General features: G+C 39.2%; 1 protein-coding gene across 1 annotated transcript in view; it reads right to left on the bottom strand.

Annotated features, from left to right (window-relative positions):
• Positions 1–12,118, bottom strand: part of ABCC3 (ATP binding cassette subfamily C member 3) — a 77,632-nt gene extending 65,514 nt beyond the window's left edge. Inside the window, exon 1 of the mRNA XM_026667385.2 lies at positions 11,659–12,118. Coding sequence (XP_026523170.2) covers positions 11,659–11,688 — 30 coding nt within the window. The 5' untranslated portion in view covers positions 11,689–12,118. The remainder of the gene's footprint in view (positions 1–11,658) is intronic.
• Positions 12,119–22,089: the final 9,971 nt, after the last annotated feature.

The following is a 22,089-nucleotide window of genomic DNA, read 5'->3' as shown; positions in this document are numbered from 1 at the left end:
TGGTCTCTAAATCATAAAACGACAAAGAAAAACACCTCTCTATATACACAGTGGAGCAATTTATTTCACAGAGTCTGCTCCATTTCGTTAAGGTGGCAGTCTCAAAAACTGATGATCACGAATCGTACAGAGCCATTTCCTCTCAAAGTTCACACATATTGCAATTTAGTCTTGATTAAGAGAGCTTTATTGTAAATTAAAATTATTTTAAAAATGATAGAGAGAAAGATGTGTCCCAGGAAACCCAATTGGTACAGAAGAGGAATAACATTTTATGTTTACAGGCTGGCAGAAGCTGAAAATTCCCCATTAATTTTAACTTATCATACAGTATATTGCCTTTTCCCATTATTAATTACTGAAAATACATTCCACTATGGGTAGCTATGCCACTGACAGAAATGGATACAACTAACAATTTACACTGAATAAAGGATTCTAAGACTGTCAGCTGGATATCTAGGTCCCCTTACTCAATATTGCCAAGCCTACCACCGGAATGCATTTTTGCTCACACAGTGCCATGCGCTTCCATCAGCCGCCCTGTACGACAAATATAAAAAGATACCACTGACTGAAAGACTCTGTTCCTGTGGCTCAGGAGAGGTGGATGGAGACTGTGGGTCACATACTCCTTCGATGTTCCTTTTACCCAGAGATTTGGGAGAAAACATATTCCGCCAATAATTGCTAGGTATCCTGGCTGTTCCAACACTGCTTATCTCCAGTGGCTGCTTGAGGATGAACAGTCCATAACTACATACACAGCAGCACTGGGGATTCATCGGAAACATGCGTCTAATCCACCATAGTTATGTTATATGTAACAAATGTGGCAAACCCTTTGCACTGCTTATGCCTTTCCCTTTTGGTGTTAAACTGATAACAGGCCACACATTTTACGGATTGTAATTTTAGTATATTTAGACCACATATAATTGACAGACTGGATTTTATCATAAATTTTAGTTGTTATTTATTATTTGATACTAGAATTTTTAATTGTATATTTACTGAGTGTTTTTATTTGTTCTGGTCTCTGGTCTATGACTGTAATAAATTAAATTGAATTGAATGATCAAGCCTGGGTTTTTAAGAAGGGTTCTATCACATCTAAACATCTTGGTTTCTATGCTGTCAAATGAGCAATTCTTCTCACCAAAATTGATTTTATCTTATTTTTAGGCAGATATGATACTGTGAATTTGAGCAAGAATGGAATATGAGAATGTATAATGAATGCAAGAACTCCAGAGGCAGTGCACATCTCCATTAAGATAAAAAGACACATCCAGGCAATTCAATAGATTTTGGATGAGCAGTGTGTATAGAAGTATTTTCAGAATTCATTTCGAGTTGTGTTGATGACAAATATGAAAGGCTGCTGTTCTTCACAGAGCTTCCTTGCTGAGTTTAAGCTGTATTGTTTAAAATAAATATTATAGAAGGTGTATTTTTTTAAAAAAAGAACTGGCCCTTTAATAGAAGATAAATCATAGATGGCAAGGTTAGCCTGTTCACTTCACCCTCTCCAATGATCCTGAAATTCCTGGTGTTCCTAAAATGTCATTCCCAATGTTCCTAAAAACTCATTCAATTATCCCACCAGGATAATTTGCCAGCAATACAAACACAACTTTCATCTTCAATCTATGTGGCAGATATTTGAGGACTGAAGTGAATGTTTTTCTTTAAAGCAGGGGTCCCCAACCACCGGTCCGCGGACCGGTACCGTCCGTGGAACAAGTCCTACCGGGCCGCTGGCTTGCTGGCGCCACCATCTTTTTGATGAAAAAGTGCTTCCAGTGAGCTTTTCCGGTAGAAAGCTCACCGGAAGCACTTTTTCATCAAAAAGATGGCGGCGCCAGCTAATGCCGGTACTGGGCCGCGCCATAAAAAGGTTGGGGATACCGGGCATGCGGCGTAAAAAGGTTGGGGATCACTGCTTTAAAGAGTTCATTCTGAACTCAAGTTCATTTATTTTCTCTCTGGATATAAGATGGGGTGCTGGATGGGGCATTCTGGCAAACAGACAACAAATGGTCAAAATCGGGACGTCCTATCAAATCCAGTACCTGTCAATAGTGGTGTCCCCCAAGGCAGTGTTCTAGGACCAACTCTCTTCATACTCTACATAAATGACCTCTGTGATCATATTAAGAGCAATTGCGTTCTTTTCGCTGATGATGTAAAGCTGTTCAATACCACAGACAATACTGCTACCCTACAAAAAGATATTGACTATGTATCAGAATGGTCAAACAAATGGCAACTTCAAATTTCAACAAATAAATGCTCTGTCTTACATATTGGCAAAAAAATCAGAAAATAAAATACAAGCTGAATAGTCAAGATCTTGTTGATGACCCAAGCTCTGTAAAGGACCTTGGAATACTCACCTCTAATGATCTAAGTGCTAGAGCCCACTGCAACTACATAGCCAAAAAGGCATTAAGAGTTGTTAACCTAATCCACGTAGCTTTTTCTCTGGTAATATCACACTACTAACCAGAGCATACAAAACATTTGCTAGACCAATACTCGAATACAGTTCATCAGTCTGGAACCCACATTACGTATCTGATATTAGCACAATTGAGAAAGTCCAGAAATATTTCACAAGAAGAGTTCTCCACTCCTCTACTGCTGTAGAATACCTTATGCCACCAGACTTGAAATTCTAGAACTAGAAAACCTTGAATTACGCCTGCCTTCGGTCTGATTTAAGCATGGTATATAAAATCATACATTGCAATGTCCTACCTGTCAATGAATACTTCAGCTTCAACCATAACAACACAAGAGCACACAATAGATACAAACTCAAAGTTAACCGCACCAAACTTGATTGCAGGAAATACGACTTCAGCAATAGAGTGGTCAATGTCTGGAATACTCTACCCGACTCTGTAGTTTCTTCCCCAAACCCCAAAACTTTAACCTTAGACTGTCTACTATTGACCTCACCCCTTTCCTAAGAGGTCTGTAGGGGCGTGCATAAGCGCACCAACGTGCCTACCGTCCCTGTCCTATTGTTTCTCTTATTCTTCTTTTATTTTTCTTATATGTACCCATTTCATGTATTCACAACTATGTATACACTTATACTTATTATCTTGTAAACAATTGGCAAATCAAATAAATAAAATAAATAAATAAATAAACAATATCTCTCCTAGATCACTCTAGTTGGTAGCTGGGTTGCAGTAGTTTGTTTCTACATTTCTGAGGCTTAGTCCCTACCGTAGTTGCTCAAGTACATCATGCAGGTTCTATCTCAGTATCTGTAGGCCGAGGGAGGACTGGATGGGGAAGAAACAAAGTCAATCCTAGCAAGATTGACTTTTGGCTATGGATTTTGAAATTTCCCATCACTGGTGCTGAATGGAGTCACACTCCCTCTGGCAATCTTGGTATAAGTACTCCTCACTTAACGATAGTAATTAGGATCAATAACTCCATTGCTAAACAATATTGTAAAGTGCAATGTCACGTGACTGTGCCAATATACAATGGCAGTTGTGACATAACCAGTTGCCACTATTAAGCAAATCCTGCTTGGTCACGGCATCCCGCAGTCATGTGATTGCCATTTGTGGCCTCCTGCTAGCTTCCCTATTATATTGTTTCTCTTAAGTTGGCAGTGAAGGTTGCAAGTGGCAAATAAATGACCACAGGATGCTGCGAACATTGCAATGGCAAACCCGTTGCCAAGCACTAGAACCATGACCATGTGACTATGGGAACACTACAACAGTCACAACTACAAGGAACAGTTGGAAGTCCTCAGCAGCACTGTAACTTGAAATGATTGCTGAACAAGTGTTTGCTGAACTACCTGCGCTAACTGGGGAATCTTCCTAGATTCACAGCTGCTGCTTGAAGGGCAGGTAGCCGCTGTTGCTCAAAGCATGAATCCATTCTTTGCATTTAGTCCATTCCTGAATTGGGAGGCCTTATTTACAACCACCCATGCCTTGGTTATCTCTTATCTGGATTATAGCAATGCACTCCACATGGAGCTGCCTTTGAAGACAATTCAGTTGTTATAGCTGGTCTAGAACGTACCGATAGAAGGTATTGATACTCAGGGGTACACCCACTAATTACATCCATCTAAGACTTCATAAACTTGCCACAGGGCTCCCAGCTGTACCTTGCTGGATATCACCTTTAAAGTCCTTCATGGCCTGGTTATTTGCAGAACAGCCTGCAAATTACCACCTGTTTCTCATTATCTCTGATGTCTGATAAGATCTGACAGAGTCACCATGCTCTGGTCCCAGCACTTAAGCATTATCATCTTCCATCAAGAGAGCAAAATAGTTCTATCACTTAAGCAATCTCAAAAGAGTGTTTTCTGTGTTGCTGTATTTGCCTAGTGAACTTGCATTCTTTCCAAGATCTGGTTGGCCCTGATCCTGCCTATCTTTCCTAAGGACTTCTGATTTTTGCCCCAAGGCAGAGGGTTAGGTGATCTTCTGAGCCTATCCAGATTAATTGTCCTTGGTTTAATCTTGCCTCTGGCAAGATTATGTCCCATTATATTTTATGTTGTTGTAGTCTTGCTTGTTGTTTTAGCTGTGTTGACTTTCATGCCAAGTGCTCAGCTATGTAAGTAGCCTATATAAATAAACAAACACAATACTGTATTTTCATAGAACTGATACAAAACAATAAATAATCACTACTGGCCAAAAGAGTGATGCAGCCCTTGGCTTAAACCAAATAGGCACCACAAGATAGATGCCTATTTTCTTCTTTGAGTCATCAGAATCTAAATATACCAGTATAATAAAATTGCCTGCAACCAACTGTTGATTGCACTAGTAATATCCTCTATTCAGTATTACAACAGTTGAGTAAGGAAGGGAAACTGGACGGATGGGGGATATAGCGTGAGAGAAATGCTTATTCATGAAGCAATGGTTGCAGCTATCACTTGTCCTGATATGACATCACAGCTATATGAAAGATGGCATGGCAAACTTTGAGTCAGTGGAGATGCGCAGAGAAGTCTTCCGCACAGATCCACACTCTAAGTCGCAATTTTAAATGATCAAGAAATAGAACCAGTCCCAGGACCACAAACAGCTATAAAGGTTGGTTGAAGCCTGTAGGATCTAAACATGAACGTTGGAGTATTCACTTGAAAAATCTGGATAATCAAGTTCTTCTACATCTGCCTTTATTCGGTCAAAGGTCCCTACACCTACACATGCTTCTAATACAGTATTTCTCAACCACAGCAAGTTCAGCCAGTACACTGGGAATTGGAACCCACACATTTTAAAGTTGCTGAGGTTGAGAAACACTGCTCTGATGCATATTATTTTAATACAAATTGCAAAATATGCATACAGGTGAGTGCAGAATCATCCCCCCACCCCCAAATGTAAAGACTCCTGCCATACCAGCGCTGCATCCTTCTGGGAAAACTTGCAGGGTTTATAGAGCCATGTTGTTGATCTTTCATAATGTGTTCAAACACAGGTTATGTTTGAACATAATTCAAATACATCGCATTAAAGACATGCATCTGAAATATGAATGGCTAAATCACATATTTCACCAAATTTGGCCAGAAATCTAAAAGGATTGTTTCCTTTAAAATAAATCAATCAATAAATGCCTAGTGAAAACAAAGCAGAAGACAAAAACTAAACCTTTACATCTAATTCTCAGACTTAGGAAGACTTAATATCCATTAAGGTGTTGCCATCCAATCCATTTTTCTATTTGCCACAGCCATAGATTTGCTTGTTAACTAAGACATTGATGACAGAGATAATAAATAAAAGAGAAAAAGCTCCCAAGAGTAAGCAAAAGAAGAAGCTGTACAAGAAGAAATTTCAAAAAAGAAAAAAGGAAAGGTGGGGAGGAAAGATGGGGGACTAGCAGATGGAAATAAATGTAATATTAGAGGAAAAAAAGAGGGATAAAGAGGAAAGGCCAGGAAAACTTAGTAAAGGGAAAGCTGGCTAAAACTAAGAAAAATGACTAGGCTGAGAGATTTAGAGATAAGGGTTAGATATAGCATAAAAGAGGGACATCACATGGGAATGTATCTTTGTATTTATTAGAAATGTAGACTGGGGAGATTTGAAGTTTATAACTTACTGGGAATTACCGTAAGATTATTAGATAATTATAGATGAGAAAAATGAAGATGGAGTGAGTTAAGATTTTATTAAGAAGGTTCTATTTTTAATTAATCCTTTTATATATATATGCTAATGACTATTTAAATGATATTAGGAAAACAGAGAATATGATGACTTGAGTGAAAATCTGGTATTAATTATGTTTAAAAAGTGAATTAGGGTTATATAAATGCTATAAGTTGAAATTAGTCAAAGCGAAGTAAAAGGGGATATTAACTCTGTTTTTATTTTTTTATTTGTGGTATACATAAAATAGAAAATAAAATTGATTATACAAAGGATATGAGAAAATAGAAAATATAATGAACTAGAAGGGATTATGTGGGAATGTAAAATATTTATAATGAATGAATTAGATTATAATCAAAAGCAGGGGAATGAAAATCTATTAAAATTATATAGGTAAATTTTGGAAACAAAGAAAAAATATGAAATGATTATATGAATATCTCTGGAATAGATATAAGATATGTTGTAGATGGGGGGATATACCATGTGCATCCTAAATGTATTAATCTTACTTTACTTTTACTTGTTCTTTCTTTCATTGACTGTCTAATTATATATTGGTTTTGAGAAAGTTACAGATGATAACAATACATAAGGTAACATAAAATAGGTGGTAAGCTGAAAATGGGAATAGGGGATAAAGACTTGAAAATATATGTGAGGATGAAATGATTTTGATATTGAATTTATGAATTGAAATATGAAAGGGAAATTTATCTAAAGATTAGTCGAATGGATAATAATTTGAGGTGATATTAATGAAGAAAGTTGAAAGTGTAACCATGACTATGTATAAATATTGTAATCTGGAATCACGTTCTCACGTGAAGAGATGTGTAAAAAATAAAAATAAAAAAACTTTGGGAAAAAAAAGTTTGCAAGATAACCTAGCAAGGAATCCTAGCTTGATGGAATAGCACACACATGTTTGGGGTAAGTTGTGACTGGATGGATTTGATGAAATAATCAAGAAGACATAAGTTCAAACAAGTAAAGGTACCAAGTGAATAAAGTAAAAACAAGAGTGGTTTGTAAGGACTGAAAGATATGGTTTAGTAAATGGTAAACTAGTTTTGGCTGTTTCCTTTTCTTATTTCAAGCCTTTAATTTCTTTGGCTTACTCCTCCCAGGTGTAGCCCTGAAAGGAAACAGCATAATGGTAGGTATGTGGCTACCTTCAGAACAGCTCTGGGCAGCTGCATCCAAAGCTGCTGGAGCTTCAGCAGGCCTCGGATTATAACACCATTATGCTAATATCATGGTTTGTTCATTTTTTTAGCTCAGCGTATTTGAATCTATCCTCTTTGATTTAGACACCATAATTCTTCCTTGGGACAATTCACATATCATGCAAAGTGACAACCAAATTAAGCTGTAGTTTAGCCCCCCCGGTTTTCAAACTGTGTGCCATGGCCTGTAATAAATTCACAGGAGTGCTGCAGAATATTTTAAATTTTTGTTGTGAAGCTGAGTTTGAAGTGGTCTTTTGGCCTAGGGTACCATAAAAGATTATCAAGGTTCTAAGGCAGGGCTGTCAAACTGGCGGGCTGGATGCGTGACACACTGACCACACCCATGCCCGATTTAGTGAAGGGGGGGAGTCCTGATACATCAAGATACCGCCGTGATGTCAGTTTGACACCCTTGCTCTAAGGGTATCATGAATCAAGAAAGTTTGAGAGCTTCTGGCTTATTGTGATAGGAGAAAAAGTGATCCTTATCCTTATGTACAGCCCAATAGCAACTTTTAACACCTATAGTGCTGAGCTCATGACTGATAATCTGCCAACGTGATCTGTTGGGAGCAGGAAAGATTTCTATCAAACCCTCATCATGGGTAGATCACTTCCCCTCGGCTGTGGAGTTAACTGGCACCATAGTCTCTGCTGGAAGGATGGACCTATCAAGATGGTCTACCATAGGCAGCTAAATATATACCTACCGGCTTTCAAAGAGATTTGTGTAATTTTCCTAATGATCTGGTGGGAAGTTCTATTGAACACCTAGTTTTCATCCATGAAAGTTGTTAGGTCTTGAGTGGGCTTTCCCTGCTTACCAAATCTTGGAAGTTAGTATACTAAAGAGCTGCATGAAATGGAGTGATTTATAGCACATTGGCAAAAGATCCCCCCCCCAAAAGAATATAACTGAATACAGACACTGCCTAAGCCCTTATTGCATTTACCACATATTGCCATCTGGTGGTACGCCCACCCTGCACCCCACTGTTGTGAATGATGGGCTGGAAGAATCTATAGCAGAGCACTGTGATGATTAAGGAGGACATTTTGCAGATAAAATCACTCATATTTGCTCAGAGGTGGAAACTTAACTCTGAATAGGTAACAGGGGTGACATTGGGTGATACTACAGTATGTGGGAAGTCTCTGAGCCTGTGGAGCTTAAGGAGTGGATAGTATTCCTTGTGAGTCCACCTCTGCCACATGTGGGCTTTATTCCAGCTCATCAAATAAGCAGACAAGCAGCTGGATCCAAATACAATGAAATAATAACACTGTGATAAGGGGGGAGTTTTGAAGGACACACTGGTATGACCCTTGCTCAAGAAGGCATCCTCTGAATCTGATTGTATTAGATCAGGGGTTGCCAACCTTTTGGACCTCAGGGACCACCAAACTCATAATTTTAAATCCTGTGGACCAGAGACCCTGGGAAAATTCCCCACTCCGTTTTCCTACCGATCAATCATTCTTTATTTGGAATCGCAGGGTACCGTCTCCAGCTCCGTTCCTGGGGGAGGGGAGGGAAGGAGAGAGACTTTTGGCTTCATGCAAGGAAAGCAGCAGAAGCAGCAGAAGTCTTTTTCTCCCCCAGTGATGAGAGATTTCCAATGTCAGTTCATGTGGGGTTGTGCTCCTCCTAAAAGTGCAGGCCAGAGGGTGGGCAATTAATTTTTCCCAAGGGACAACAAGAAAAACTGGGACTGTTACAGAATGCTGCTGCTGTCGCCACTCACTCTGCCTCCATCCTGCCATTTGTCACCCGGCCTCCCATCACCACCTCACTGCCTGCCCTCAGTCACTGCCACCCTACCCCACCATCCCACCCCCTCCAATGATGCTCCATAACCCCTGCTGCCAACCTCCTGCCCCCCACCCCCACCAATGCCGCTGATGAGACTGGGAAATAAAATGCCGATGAAGGCTCATAATCTGGGCATAGAACTGATCCATGGCTCCCACTAGTAGAAAGGTAGAGGCTGAGGCCAGGAAGACTTTTGACCAGTCTCAGCATATGTACCCATTTCAGTTTTATTGAGTTCAACTGGTAATGGAATGCAGCTGTCTGTTTATTAAAGAGTCAACCCTAATATTGCCACGAGTTTCAAACACGAGTTTCAGTCTTGCCTTATTTACAAAAGCCAGTCAGGTGACTTTGGGCCAGTTACTCCCCTCTTCAGCTCTGAAAAGGCAACTATGGAAAACTCTTCCAAAACTACTGGCTAGAAAACTGCATGTACTGTTGTCAAGAGACAATGCTCTCAAGGATATATTGTTACAGTGCACACACAAACAAACCAGTACATCTTTGGTTGGCACAATGTACAGGTAGTCCCTGACTTACAGCCAGTTGCTTAGTGACCATTGAAAGTTATGATGGACCTCCCTGGGGGTACCAATGAACCAGTTCTGAAGTTTTGACACACACACACACACCTCCACGTTCATGTGACTGCATGTCAGACACTTGGCACCCAGCCGACATTTAGGGTTAATTGCAAACTCCCAGTCTCACATGACTGCGTTTTATTATGGTTTTGCTGAAAACCAGCATTTACTTCCAATTTTGGGGGAAAACTGGCCCATAGTGAACAATAGGTTAACTTTAAGTTTACCGTGTTTGCTTTGTGACTGAGAAACGACCATAAGATCAGGTCAGTCATGTGGGTGACTTGCTTTACAACCGTTATGACTTATGATACCTTGGGTAGGCTCCATTACAGTCATAAACCAAGGACCACCTGTGTCCATCCATCCAATGTGCGACTGAGTGAAATTTCAATAATAACGATGAGTCATTTGTAATCATCGGTGCACAGATGCCAAGTCTCTTGTTCAAACTTGCATTGGTTCTACACAGCACCGCAATAAAATTGAATTGTAGTAACGAGAGTAAAAATACCTGTTTAGTCAGGCATCCTATAGTTAATTTGCAGCACTAGGGAGTAACCTCATTTGCCTTTATAAATACAATCAACAGATAAAAGAGTCATGTTTCTATTCATCTTAAAATGCAGTTTGATGTTTGTGGAATCTGAACAGGTTTGCATGCGCTTTGTTACATTGTTTGGAAGGGAGGCATATACATATCTGTGAGTTACAAGTTTTGGATAGATATGTTTTCTTAACCTTCTAACATCCTTCCCAGGGTATGCACTGCAACCCCTGTGGTGAAACGTATTTTTCAAAGAACAAGAATTTATTATTTCCCCATCACATTTCACTTCCGTAATACAAGACACACTAACAGTACAATGTCTCATTTTTCATTTATTCTACCGGTAGCTGAAAGTAAGATTATTTTGCTGCACCGTTTAGCCTCCGTATAGTGAAGTGCAGGATACTTGAGAAGGACCAGGGCCACCCAACCTCTCACAGAAACTTAGTGGGTGACTTTGGGTTGACCACGCATCCCTACTTATTATAGTGGGATTTATAGCGGGGTTTAAGAAAAAAGGCTGAAATCAATGCATCACAAGAATTCTCCAGATGTCCCTTAAACGGTACTTTTAAGCAGCTCTACAACGTGACACTGGAGGCACCTCAACCCTGTCCACCTTCCTCCAGCATAAGGTCTCCATGCCTGGCATGTATTCAGAGGTAGCCATATACTGGTAGAAGAGTTTCGGACTTCAGTTCCCATCTGCCAATAACTAGGAATTGGGAGAAATGAGCGCCAGGATGGTGTAACAATTAAGAGGTAAACTACCACCAGCGAAATAAAAGGGGTATGGCCATCTTCAACCAGGAAAGGAAATTAAAATGGGGAGAGATCCCAGGCGAAATCCCTTGAACTCAAGGAAGAAAGGCGCGACAGAACTCTAATCTAACACCCAGTCAAAACACCACGCAAGACCTGGGGCAGACCGGGTTGCTAACCTCCGAGTTACACGCTTCTTTTCTCCATCCCCCAAACAACCAAACTCCAGGTCACCCAAAGCCTGGCTAAAGGAGAGTTTAGCGGGCGTTTGAAACCCGGACATCTTTCCACCCCATTCCTCCCTTTAAACTCGATTCGAACGGCCGAGGGCTGCCACCCGGCTCGGGCTGAGAGACGCGACCCGCCTGTTTTGCAATTCCTTCCCCTCGAAGGAGCCGCGCTTCCCTCGTTGGGGCATTCCGGAAACTCCCTTCCTCTCACCGGGGAACCCGCATTTCAAGCACGCGCTCGTCTCCAAGGCGCGCCCGGCCGTCTATAATACCCGGGACGGGGAAGGGCGCTTGTTTGGAGAGATTCCCCTTACCCAAAAGGTAGAGCCGCAGAAAGACTCCATAATCGTGCCGGGGTTGAGCCGCTCAGCGACCCCTCTCTCCTTTTCCCCAGCCGCTTGTCTGCGGACTCGCCCGGAGTCCCTGATGCCACCACGGCCTTCCTTTCGTCACGGGTGGGCGGATGTTCGCTTCACGAGGGAAAGTGGGCGGGAATGGCTTTGCCCGGGCGGCGCCCGCCTTTGCCGCTACCGGGAAAACCTGAGGTCTTGCTTTGCATAGGCCACGATTTCCCGGGGTGGAGGGGCTGCGTGAACCGAGCTCGTCCGTGCCCGCTCGTGGAGAGTTGGCCCTTCCTAGATGCCGCGGGCCTTTCCCCGATCCCGGCTCTTCTCGGCCACCTTCTACGGAGACGCGCACATCGTCCCGGCCTTTCCGTCTTTGACCTGAAAGGGCGGCAGCCAGCGGCACCCGCGGGCTGGTTTTGCCTTGTCTGGCTGAGCGCCACAAGAGGAAGCGGGAGGAGTGTCTATGCGAGGGAGGCCTCGGCTGCTTTACTTAAGGCTCCTTCGGGTCCCATTACTGTTGTTTTTTTTTAAATCTACATTTACTCACGCTTGGCTTGTAAATGGAATATATGTTTTTCTGCTTATAATATTCGTACTAATGCAATTTGCAATCATATGCACATTTTTCCTTTTAATGTAATTTTATATACATTTTGTTAATGTATAAATATAATAAATACAAAAGAAAAAATGGAAAAGAATGTAAGAAAAAGATAAAAAAGACAAAGCATGAATATATGAAGAAATGACTCCCGATATCCTTCTAGGCAGTTACACATACAGTTATAATGGAACCTCTTTCTCTAGTTTAAAACTAATCTTTCCATAACTTTCTAATCCTCAAAACCACAGATCACACACCAAAAAATTATGCTGGGTTTGTTCACTGCAGTAAATGGTAAATGTTCACTGCAGTAAATGTTCACTATGTCCAAGCCAGAGGTGGTATTCAGCAGGTTCTCACCAGTTCTGGAGAACCGTTAGCAGAAATTTTGAGTAGTTCGGAGAATCAGCAAATGCCACTTCTGACTGGAGATTTTACAGTATCCTTCCCCTGCCACGTCCATAGAACCGGTAGTAAAACAATTTGAATCCCACCATGGGGACTCCAAGCAATTGCACATTTGTGTTAACAACTCACCTGACTGAAACCTGATTCTACCAAGTTTAATGTGGGAAATGTCATGAAAAACAGTTTTCTCTTTTTCCAAAGGTTTGGAAAGTTTTTGGAGATTACTCTGTTTGCCCAAAAATGTTGGTCCCTCTTAAAACTTGTTTGGGTTTCTGCATCACTCTGTAATTCAATTAGAGGGTGTCCCAGTGTCGTCCCCCCCCCCGCCGCCAATGTAGTGGCAATATCAGCATCGTTCACCCGAAATGGATCCTGGCTACAATATCTATATCTAGCATATCACAGAAACAAGCTTCCGTATCATTATTTAACTGCTTCAAATGATCCACATACACAAGGTTGTCATCTTTCAATTCAAGACTTTGTTGCTGCCAAAAAAGAAAAGTGGCCAAATTCCCAACACGGTTTACATGCAGCTTCCGCTTTCTAAGAAATCCCATAATAATCTCTTTACATGATAAAAGGTTATACTTTTTTCCCTTCAATTGCTTATCTAACAAATATCTTGACACTAGTCCAGGTAAAAGTATGACACTCTTAGTGGAGGTAATGTACATTTGTGTACTACAGCGGGGGCGGGGGGGGGGCAGGGAAACCCACAACTGTCTCCCACAAAGTAACAAGACAACAAAGGCAGTTCCCCTTGGATAACCAAAAGACTTTTGTATGGAATAATAAAGAGTTTAAACGTCTTTCTCATCTGTCAAAACATGATCTTGAAGTTGATTTTATACAGTTGGCTAATTTTATTACATCACTTAGAGACTCGTGCAAGCGTCCTGCCAATTTTTTTAAAAAATCAAGTGTTGCTAGTGAACCATGCAGTCAACACAAAACATTAATGGCACACAGCACCTTTCAAAAATAAATCCTCTGGTATCCATCTGTCATGGAAATAGCACCACAAGCCATAATGTTTTTGAGAGATTTTCATTGAAATAACTCTTTGCTACTTCAAAAATAGTTTCGCCTTTAGGATCTGTTTTAAACTTTTGAGTGAAAAGCATTTCTTCTCTAAACTTAAAAGAGTTGATAGAGTTTATTATTAACAAAGCCATTACTAAGAAAAGCCATCAACGTAGTTGCATTATCTGGTAATTATGTTTCATCCATTTATAGAGCAAACTAACTGGGAGACTGTTTTTTCAAAATTGTCAGCCATTTCATCTGTGTATTTTCACCTGTGGCCTCCTTGAAATATCCTATGCCCCAAGATGAAAATTACAGGGATTCCCCAATATTGTGAAGCCCTGGAACCTTTCATTTAAAAACAAAAAACAGTCCAAGATCCCCAGATCCAGAGGCTCTAATGATAGAAAAATAATTGTGTTCAAGTGATTTTTTTTTTTTTTGCTTTTTGTCTTTCCCATCAAGTGTGGAGAAAGAAAACCTGATCCAATACAGCATTATGTAATTAGTATATAGTTCATTTTTATGAATCCAGAATATTGGGTTAATTGAATAAATCATGGTTGAATTAATCCTTGGTAAAAGAGCACAGTCCTTTGTTGCTGTGTTCACACAGTATGCTTAATCTGGTTACAGAATTAACTGTTTTCAGTTTTCGCAATACACTGAACTAAGTAGTCAAATAATGAAGGTTGCATAACATCCCAGGATAAAATTTAGTTAAGTGGCTTTGGCTGTTGTATCTCAGTCCCATAGTTTTGTGAATAACTGGAAGCATTAAATTTTAGGGAAAATTGCAGGCAGGATTCTTTTGATGGATTCACAGAATGTGCTAAAATAAAATAGGATTTGCTAGTTTGAATTTAGCACGTAGTAAGAATTTAGTTGGTATGTTTGTAAATTATGCTTTACAAATTTTAAATTATTGAAGCCAGCTATGGTTTGTGCAGTAAACCTTGATTAAGCAATTGATGCCCTGACATGAAAACAATCAAATTATATGAACAGCTGGGATTTACCTGGGAAAGTTGATGGGATTTACCTGGGAAAGTTTGATATTCTTATGGAAAATCTGGAAAAATAGAGGTATCAATTATAGGAAAACTAAATCCCAACATTTGTTTGTTTCTGATTAGTGTATTCTGTCTACCCTATTGTGCTTTGAAAAAACTATAGCATATCAGATAGGGTATTGTAAAAATGCAACTATGGATTTTTCAGTAAAACTTGAATTAAAGAAATCATATTTACATGAAACCATGGTTTAGTGTGAATTCAGCCTGAATTGAAAACACCTTAGATAATTTTCATTAGAATGCCATTATAATAGTCAAAGGACAAAGAATATCATTTTTCGAAGTCAGTATTACCTTAATGAGAGAAGATTAATGTGGGAAATGATAATGAAATTAGACCTGGGATATTAACTTTCAATATTTCCTCAACAGTAAAAAAAAAAAAAGAGACTCCACTGCTATTATATTCAAACAACAAATGGTTGTTTTAATAATAATTAGTCTTGTAATAATGTATATTTTATTAAGCTTTCCAAAGTTATATTTAGCATTCAATTGCAAATGAATTGGCTATATATTCCAGTGTTCAAACAATATTTTGTAACAATAGCAAGTGCTGTCCAGTAGTACATTCAAATATTGTCCAGATACTCACTCTGTAAAGTTGAATTCTGAGGACTACTTGATTACGTATTCCTACCAGTAATTGCATATATTATGACAAGAACTTTTGTTTTGCTGACTTCACTCTTAACTATGATTGCAATTACCAGCCTGTTATAGTCAGTTTATTATACTATGGTTATAAATAATCCTTCCTGAAGTGCATTCCCACTTAGACGCATAGTAATTCCATTTTAGGTGGCTACTTTAAATCATTGATCAGATTATATTGTCATGTTATACACCCTTAAAATTATTGGAAAAGATTATATAATCCATATGATTTTTAGCTCCAAATTGTCCAAATTGTCATATGCAGATCTACAAATATGATTACAGAATTGTTTTTTTAGTCTGTTAGGAAAATTGTGACACAGACTAATACTCTCTGAATAATCCTAACATGTTTTGCAGAAGGTTTTTTTTTAATCTTGAAGTAAAAGAATGACATTGTTGAATCTTCTAAACTAGCATAGGACTAATGCAAATTCCAACTAAGATAAGGTGTGTATTTTTGTATGCAAATTATCTGTTCCATTTGCTGTTGAAGCCATTGTCCTGTTAGTACTTATTTATTATAAAGTCAATATTGAAAGCCCACAAGTATACAAATTCACTGAACAAATTCAAATGTAATAATAAATGGGGACAGTTTTCACCTAAGATGCTACTGTACTGTAACATGATATCAAGCAATTCCCTTATGCTACTGAAGGAAATAGGTAGATAATTTATGTTACTGGAGGAAATATGTAGATAATCCTAAAACGTTTTTCACATTTTCATTTTCATGACAAAGGATAATTTTATGTAAATGGAAATAAATTTATTCTTTTGTTTTTAAGAATTGACTACAGGATGTGGATATCTATTTTTGAAAAGTCTCAGTGTTCTAAAAAATGATAAATTGATGCAATATGTTCCTACATGTTCTAGATTTAAATGATAAACATAAGAACTGAATTAACTTTATATTGTTAAATTGTCTATAGTTATTATAGGCATCTTTTTTTCCCTTAGCTTTTTTTCTTTTGTTTATTTTATTCACTATAATATATCTAGATTTCCACCACCCCCCACTGCATAATTGCTATTCTTTCTTCTATTCATGATGTGGGTTTTAGAAATTTCACCTTAAAAATAAAATAAAGCAAATTAAATTTAATGTAATTGTGAAGCTAAATTTAATTTAATGTAATTTAAAAAGTGGTTCACCTCTAATCAGAGTCTTTATTCCATATTCATAATTCCCTGAGTCATAATAGGAATACCTGTTTTAATTTTGCTTTTTCTAAATGACAAGCCATTTTTAAACACACGCCAACCTTTCTTCCTGTTTTTCCCGTTTAGCGTAACATGACTTCACTATAGGGGCTGCAGGGGAAGGGAAAAATGAATGAAAATTACTTCCAGCACGAGATTCACTAGATTGCAATAATTCTGGTTTCTTGGCATTTTTATTAAGCTCAGGAAGGTGTAATACTTTTATATTTAGAGAAAGGAAACTCTAGAGCCAGTTCATGTTAAATTATGTGACATAACAGATAAAACCAATGCTTTTCCCCACAGTGTAACAGACTTCTAATTAATAGTACATGCAGTTTAAAGTTATCAAATTATGTTTTGTATATTTCTGGCTTGAGATTGGTTTAAAACCCACTGTTAGCTAAGTAGCCTGATTGCAGACTAGAATGTTTTCTCTGTAAGGAAAACATACAAACCCAACTAATAAGAGGCATTAGTTCTAGGATAAGTTTCTGGAACATGTCTAGACGGTATCGTCAGAGATACTACATAAGATTATAGCTTTAGAGATATTCTTTATTTCTAAAGATATCTAAAGACATTTCTTTAGCAAAATTACACATTTATAGATACAGCAGGAAAATTCAAATGAAATCAGTTCAAGTACATAAAAATATATCAAAGGGAATTTGCAAACAGGACTATATATATGCAGTCACTAAATTACCCTAGTATTTATCTTCTATTTTTGTCACTGAAATATGTATGATTTGATGAGTAGATTAGGTACCTAACCAGGGGTGGGATTCAAATTTTTAATAACTGGTTCTGTGGGCATGGCTTAGTTGGTGGGCATGGCTTGGTGGTCATGTGACTGGGTGGACGTGGCTTGGTGGTCATGTTATTGGCTGGATGTGGCCAACTCAATATCACTCACATCGAGGCACGCATCTCCTCGCCTGGCCTCTCATGACTGTGGGGATGCTGCAACAGTCGTAAGTGTGAAAAACAGTCATAAGTCACTTTTTTCAGTGCCATTGTAACTTTGAATGGTCACTCCACACAAGCAAAGTACCAGCAAAGGAGGGGGGAAAAAACTCCAGAGAAGTTCCTGAGACAGGAAGTCTAGTCCTGCCAAGAATGTAATAAGGGTTAACAGAGAGGCAGTTTCTGTAAGCAACACCAGAATGTTTCCTTCCTGCCTTCCTTACAGGATTAGGCCAGTAATTTCTTCTAACAATCAGTTCTCTGAACTGCTTAGAATGTTAACAACCGGTTCTAGTGAATAGGTGCGAACCTGTAGAATCCCACCCCGGTACCTAACAGTGGAGGCATTGAATACACATTTTTGTCCATGAAGTTGTGTGTACCTAAATGGAAAATACACTAAATTCAATGTGAAAAAACAGAGGGAAGTTTCTGCTGGGATAAATTCCAAAATAAAAGTATATGTAGAATATCAGGATGGAATTACCTGAAGAATCATGCTTTTATTTAAAATTTCCAGCCATCTTTACCCTTGCCCTAATTTTCAGAGCTAGACAAAAAAGTAAAAATTCCTTGAGTTTACTACCATAGTATCTTTATGGACACAATTCTGTCAAGGACATTGAAGGTGGTTGCCACTGTCTTCTTCCAAGTCTCTTGGGATAAAGGGGAGATGTTTCAGTCTAGCCTACAGCCCTTGGATTTTCCAGTGGCCTCCCCTTCAAATGCTTAATTCAGTGACCCTGAATTTTCTTCAGGATGGGCCAAGATCAGCTAGGTGGTGCCACCTGCTGTAAATCGGGACTAACTAGAATGAGAAATATCATCTGAGAGAAGATATACTTTTTAAACAATTGCACAAAACTTGCCTCTAGCAAGCTAGCAACCAATGTAGCATTGTACAGAAATTAATTTCAGTCTTCTGAAGAAAGTCTGTCACTGTTTTGAAAAACTAAACTTGTTACTTGAGAAAAAGCCATTAAAAACTAATGTCAAGAACCAAGAACGGCATGTGGACTTCTCAGTAGGTTTTTTTTATTGTTCTCTTACAAACAGAATCTTGTCAGACGAAAGCAACTATCTGCATAGCAGGTAGATATATTCTGTGAATTGCTAAGGTCGTTGTGCCTCTTCCTCTTCCTGCCTACTAGATTTTCCAAGCTCTACTATGTCTTTGCCTTCTGGGAAACAGCCTCTCCCTCCTGCAACTGGACTATATTCCACCACATCTATCCTTTCATAACAACCCGGTTCTGAATGCTGCATCTCTGGCATACAGATCTTCAGAAGCCTTTTTAAAAATATTTTTATCTGTCTTTATTATTTCTGGTCACCTTGTGACCAGAATGGCAAATAAATTTTAAAAATAATAATATGAAATATAAAATATAATATTAAATAAAATCTCAAGGAGATGAAGATACCTAATGCTTCTTTCTTCTATTTCACCTCTTATTTTCCAGACAACAACAACCCAAGTGTAGTCTTACCAAGGCACATTAATTAATGCAGCCTAAAACTGTGTTGGCTTTTTTTGGCAGCTGCAGTCCACTGCTGGCTCATATTTAAGTGACTCCAAGATCCCTTTCACAGTTACTACTATTGAGCCAGGTGCCACCTATACTATACCTATGCATTTGGATTTTCTTGCCTAAATGTAGAACTTTACTTTTTTTGACTATGGAATTTTATTTTGTTAGATAGTGCCCAATGTTCAAGTCTATTAAGATCCTTCTGTATTCTTAAACTATCTTCTGGAGTGTTGTCATCTGCAAATTTGATGACTTCCCTGCCTATCCCCTCATCCAAATCATTGATGAAGATGTTGAAGAATACTGGGCCTAAAACAGAACCTTGGGGTATCCCACAACCAACTACGCATTCCCTGAGAGAGCTATATAGTTCAAAAGTGATTCCATCTTTCAGCACCTGCTTAGAAAGTCCATGCCCAGAAAACACCTGGTGATACACATTGCATACTTAAGTTTTTGAGGTAAAGGTGAAATAGAGTTACCTTGATGTAAATGTTTGCTGAAACTACTGTTTGGATAGCTCTGCATGGCTGTTTTATTATTAACCTGAAAAATAGAGATGTAGCTTATGTAGCCAATCAATCTGAGAGTAATTTTTATCTTGGATACTTTGCTTCAAGAAGAATAAAAAAGTTTGTTTAAAGAATAACCAAAATCTCTTTGGTTTCATGGTCTCTTCAGGCCACACCTAAAGAATACCAGAGATATATTTCTTTTCATATAATATCTCACAAAAACAGTTTTCTCTCTTTTGTGCCTTCTAAAAGTTCTAACTTCTAGTTCAAATCCCAAGCCAGCCTGCCTATCAGACTTCACACTACTTGTAAATGTAGTAAATGTGAACAATCTTGCTGCAGAAATAGGAAGCTGAAACAAAGGTAGTAGGTCAAAGTTAATTAAAGGTAGTAGGTCAAAGTTAAGGTAGTAGGTCAAAGTTAATGAAACAAAGGTAGTAGGTCAAAGTCCAAGCAATTTCTACCCATTGTCTTAGAGAAGTGTGGTGATTTTGTAGCTGATGAACGTTAAACTCTGAACAACATTCACAAGTGTCCATACAGTATTATGTCTTTTGTAGGCCTCTCCAGAAGTTATGAATCACAGTACCCACTATTCCTTGCCAATGAACAGGTGGAATTGACAGAAGTCCTGAATGTGTGGAGAGCTAATATCTCCCTCTGCAGTGGTGGGATTCAAATTTTTTTTACTACCGGTTCTGTGGGCGTGGTTTGGTGGGCCTGGAAAGGGAAGGATACTGTCAAATCTCCAGTCAGGGGTGGTATTTGCTGGTTCTCCGAACTACTCAAAATTCACACTTACCGGTTCTCCAGAACTGGTCAGAACTTGCTGAATACCCCCTCTGTCCCCTCTGTTGATGTAATCAGAATTTGTATTGTGAAGTATCAGATCTAGTAAGTATTCTGTTCCTCAATAGTTAGTAAAGAATATGTTTGTATAAAGGCTTCACCATTGCAAGTAGATTGCGTACTATGTCCCAGATTTCAGCTGTCATGACCATGTCTATTGTTGTGCACCAGCCAAAGTTGCTTTGGTCGAGAAGGGTGTGTAAATTTGATTAATAATAAAATAAAATAAAATAAAAGGCAGTTGAATGGAGTATCTGTTCTGCTGTGAGTGTCAGCTGTGCTGGTGAACAGTTTCTATTTGCTCAGGTTCATCTTTTTTCTTCTTCTCCTGCTAGGTTAATGAGGCCAGGTGTTCCAGGCTGGCAGCAGCCTTCCACGTGATTCAGACTGAAGCATATTTCCCCAGGTGACTTTAGTGGGAGGAAACTTCAGGAGCTGACTTCAGTGCAGCTACAGCTGGGAGGGCTTCTCTTAAACTTGTGCCTTTGCAGGTAGCTTCTAAAATTATGCAATAATGGAGTCAGTGCTCAGTGAACCTTTATGGGATGTTCAAGGGTGCCTTATGTTGGCCATATGTCTTGCCTCTTGGGCAGGAGTCCCTCAGTGAATCAGAGTCATGTTCTGCCCTCCAGGAAAGTTGCAAAAAGACCAAGGCACAGCAGGAAAGCAAAATCACACTTAAAGTCTGTAGAGATTCCTGGTTATGGTTGTCCCAAAGGTGCTTTTTCAGGAGGCAACTGGACTTTCTGGTTTTTTTTCTTTGAAGACTTTTAGTTATACAATTTGGGATGAACACCCTTTGAATGGTGTGGAAGTAGGAATGGATTTCCAGAGGAAAAATTGCAGACTACAGGAACCATGAGCACCACTCAGGTGACTCTGAGGATACAGATAAACCTCCAAGTGCTTCAACAACCCTCAAAACCAGGGCTGTCAAACTCCGGGCCCACAGGCTGGATGCATCATGCACTGGCCACGCCCATGCCCGAAGGGGAAAGAAGTCCCAATACGTTACATGTTGCCGCCGTGACAATGTGAGTTTGACACAGAGGTGGCATTCAGCAGGTTCTGACCAGTTCTGGAGAACCAATAGCAGAAATTTTGAGTAGTTCAGTGAACCGGCAAATGCCACCTCTGACTGGAGATTTTACAGTATCCTTCCCCTGCCACACCCACCAAGCCACGGCCACAGAACCGGTAGTAAAAAAAAAATGAATCCCACCACTGGTTTGACACCCCTGCTCTAAACGGATGCAAATGAATAGAAATCCTTCCATTCCCCACTATCCTGCCAGAGCTGAAGAAGCTTTTTGGATGAGAAGCGAAGTATCTTCAAAGAAAAAACAAGGTAGTTCAGTTACATCCTGAAAAAGCACCTTTGGGACAATGTGACACTCCTGTTGGGTTGGTTAACAGTCTTGCCAAATCCTAAGAAGTGATTAATAAGCAGAAAGCAGGCTTCAGTCTTCCTGATGAGATCCCATGTTGCATAAGATGCCTGGTGCCATTCATATCCAAATGTACACCAAGGCTTAATGCACATTGTTTTC

The sequence above is a fragment of the Notechis scutatus genome, chromosome 2, assembly GCF_049901735.1.
Source record: "Notechis scutatus isolate UNSWTSFEM ecotype Mainland chromosome 2, rNotScu1.2, whole genome shotgun sequence".
Taxonomy (NCBI): Eukaryota; Metazoa; Chordata; class Lepidosauria; order Squamata; family Elapidae; genus Notechis; species Notechis scutatus.
Note: the sequence above shows the minus strand (reverse complement) of the source record. Positions and strands in the feature narration are given on the sequence as shown.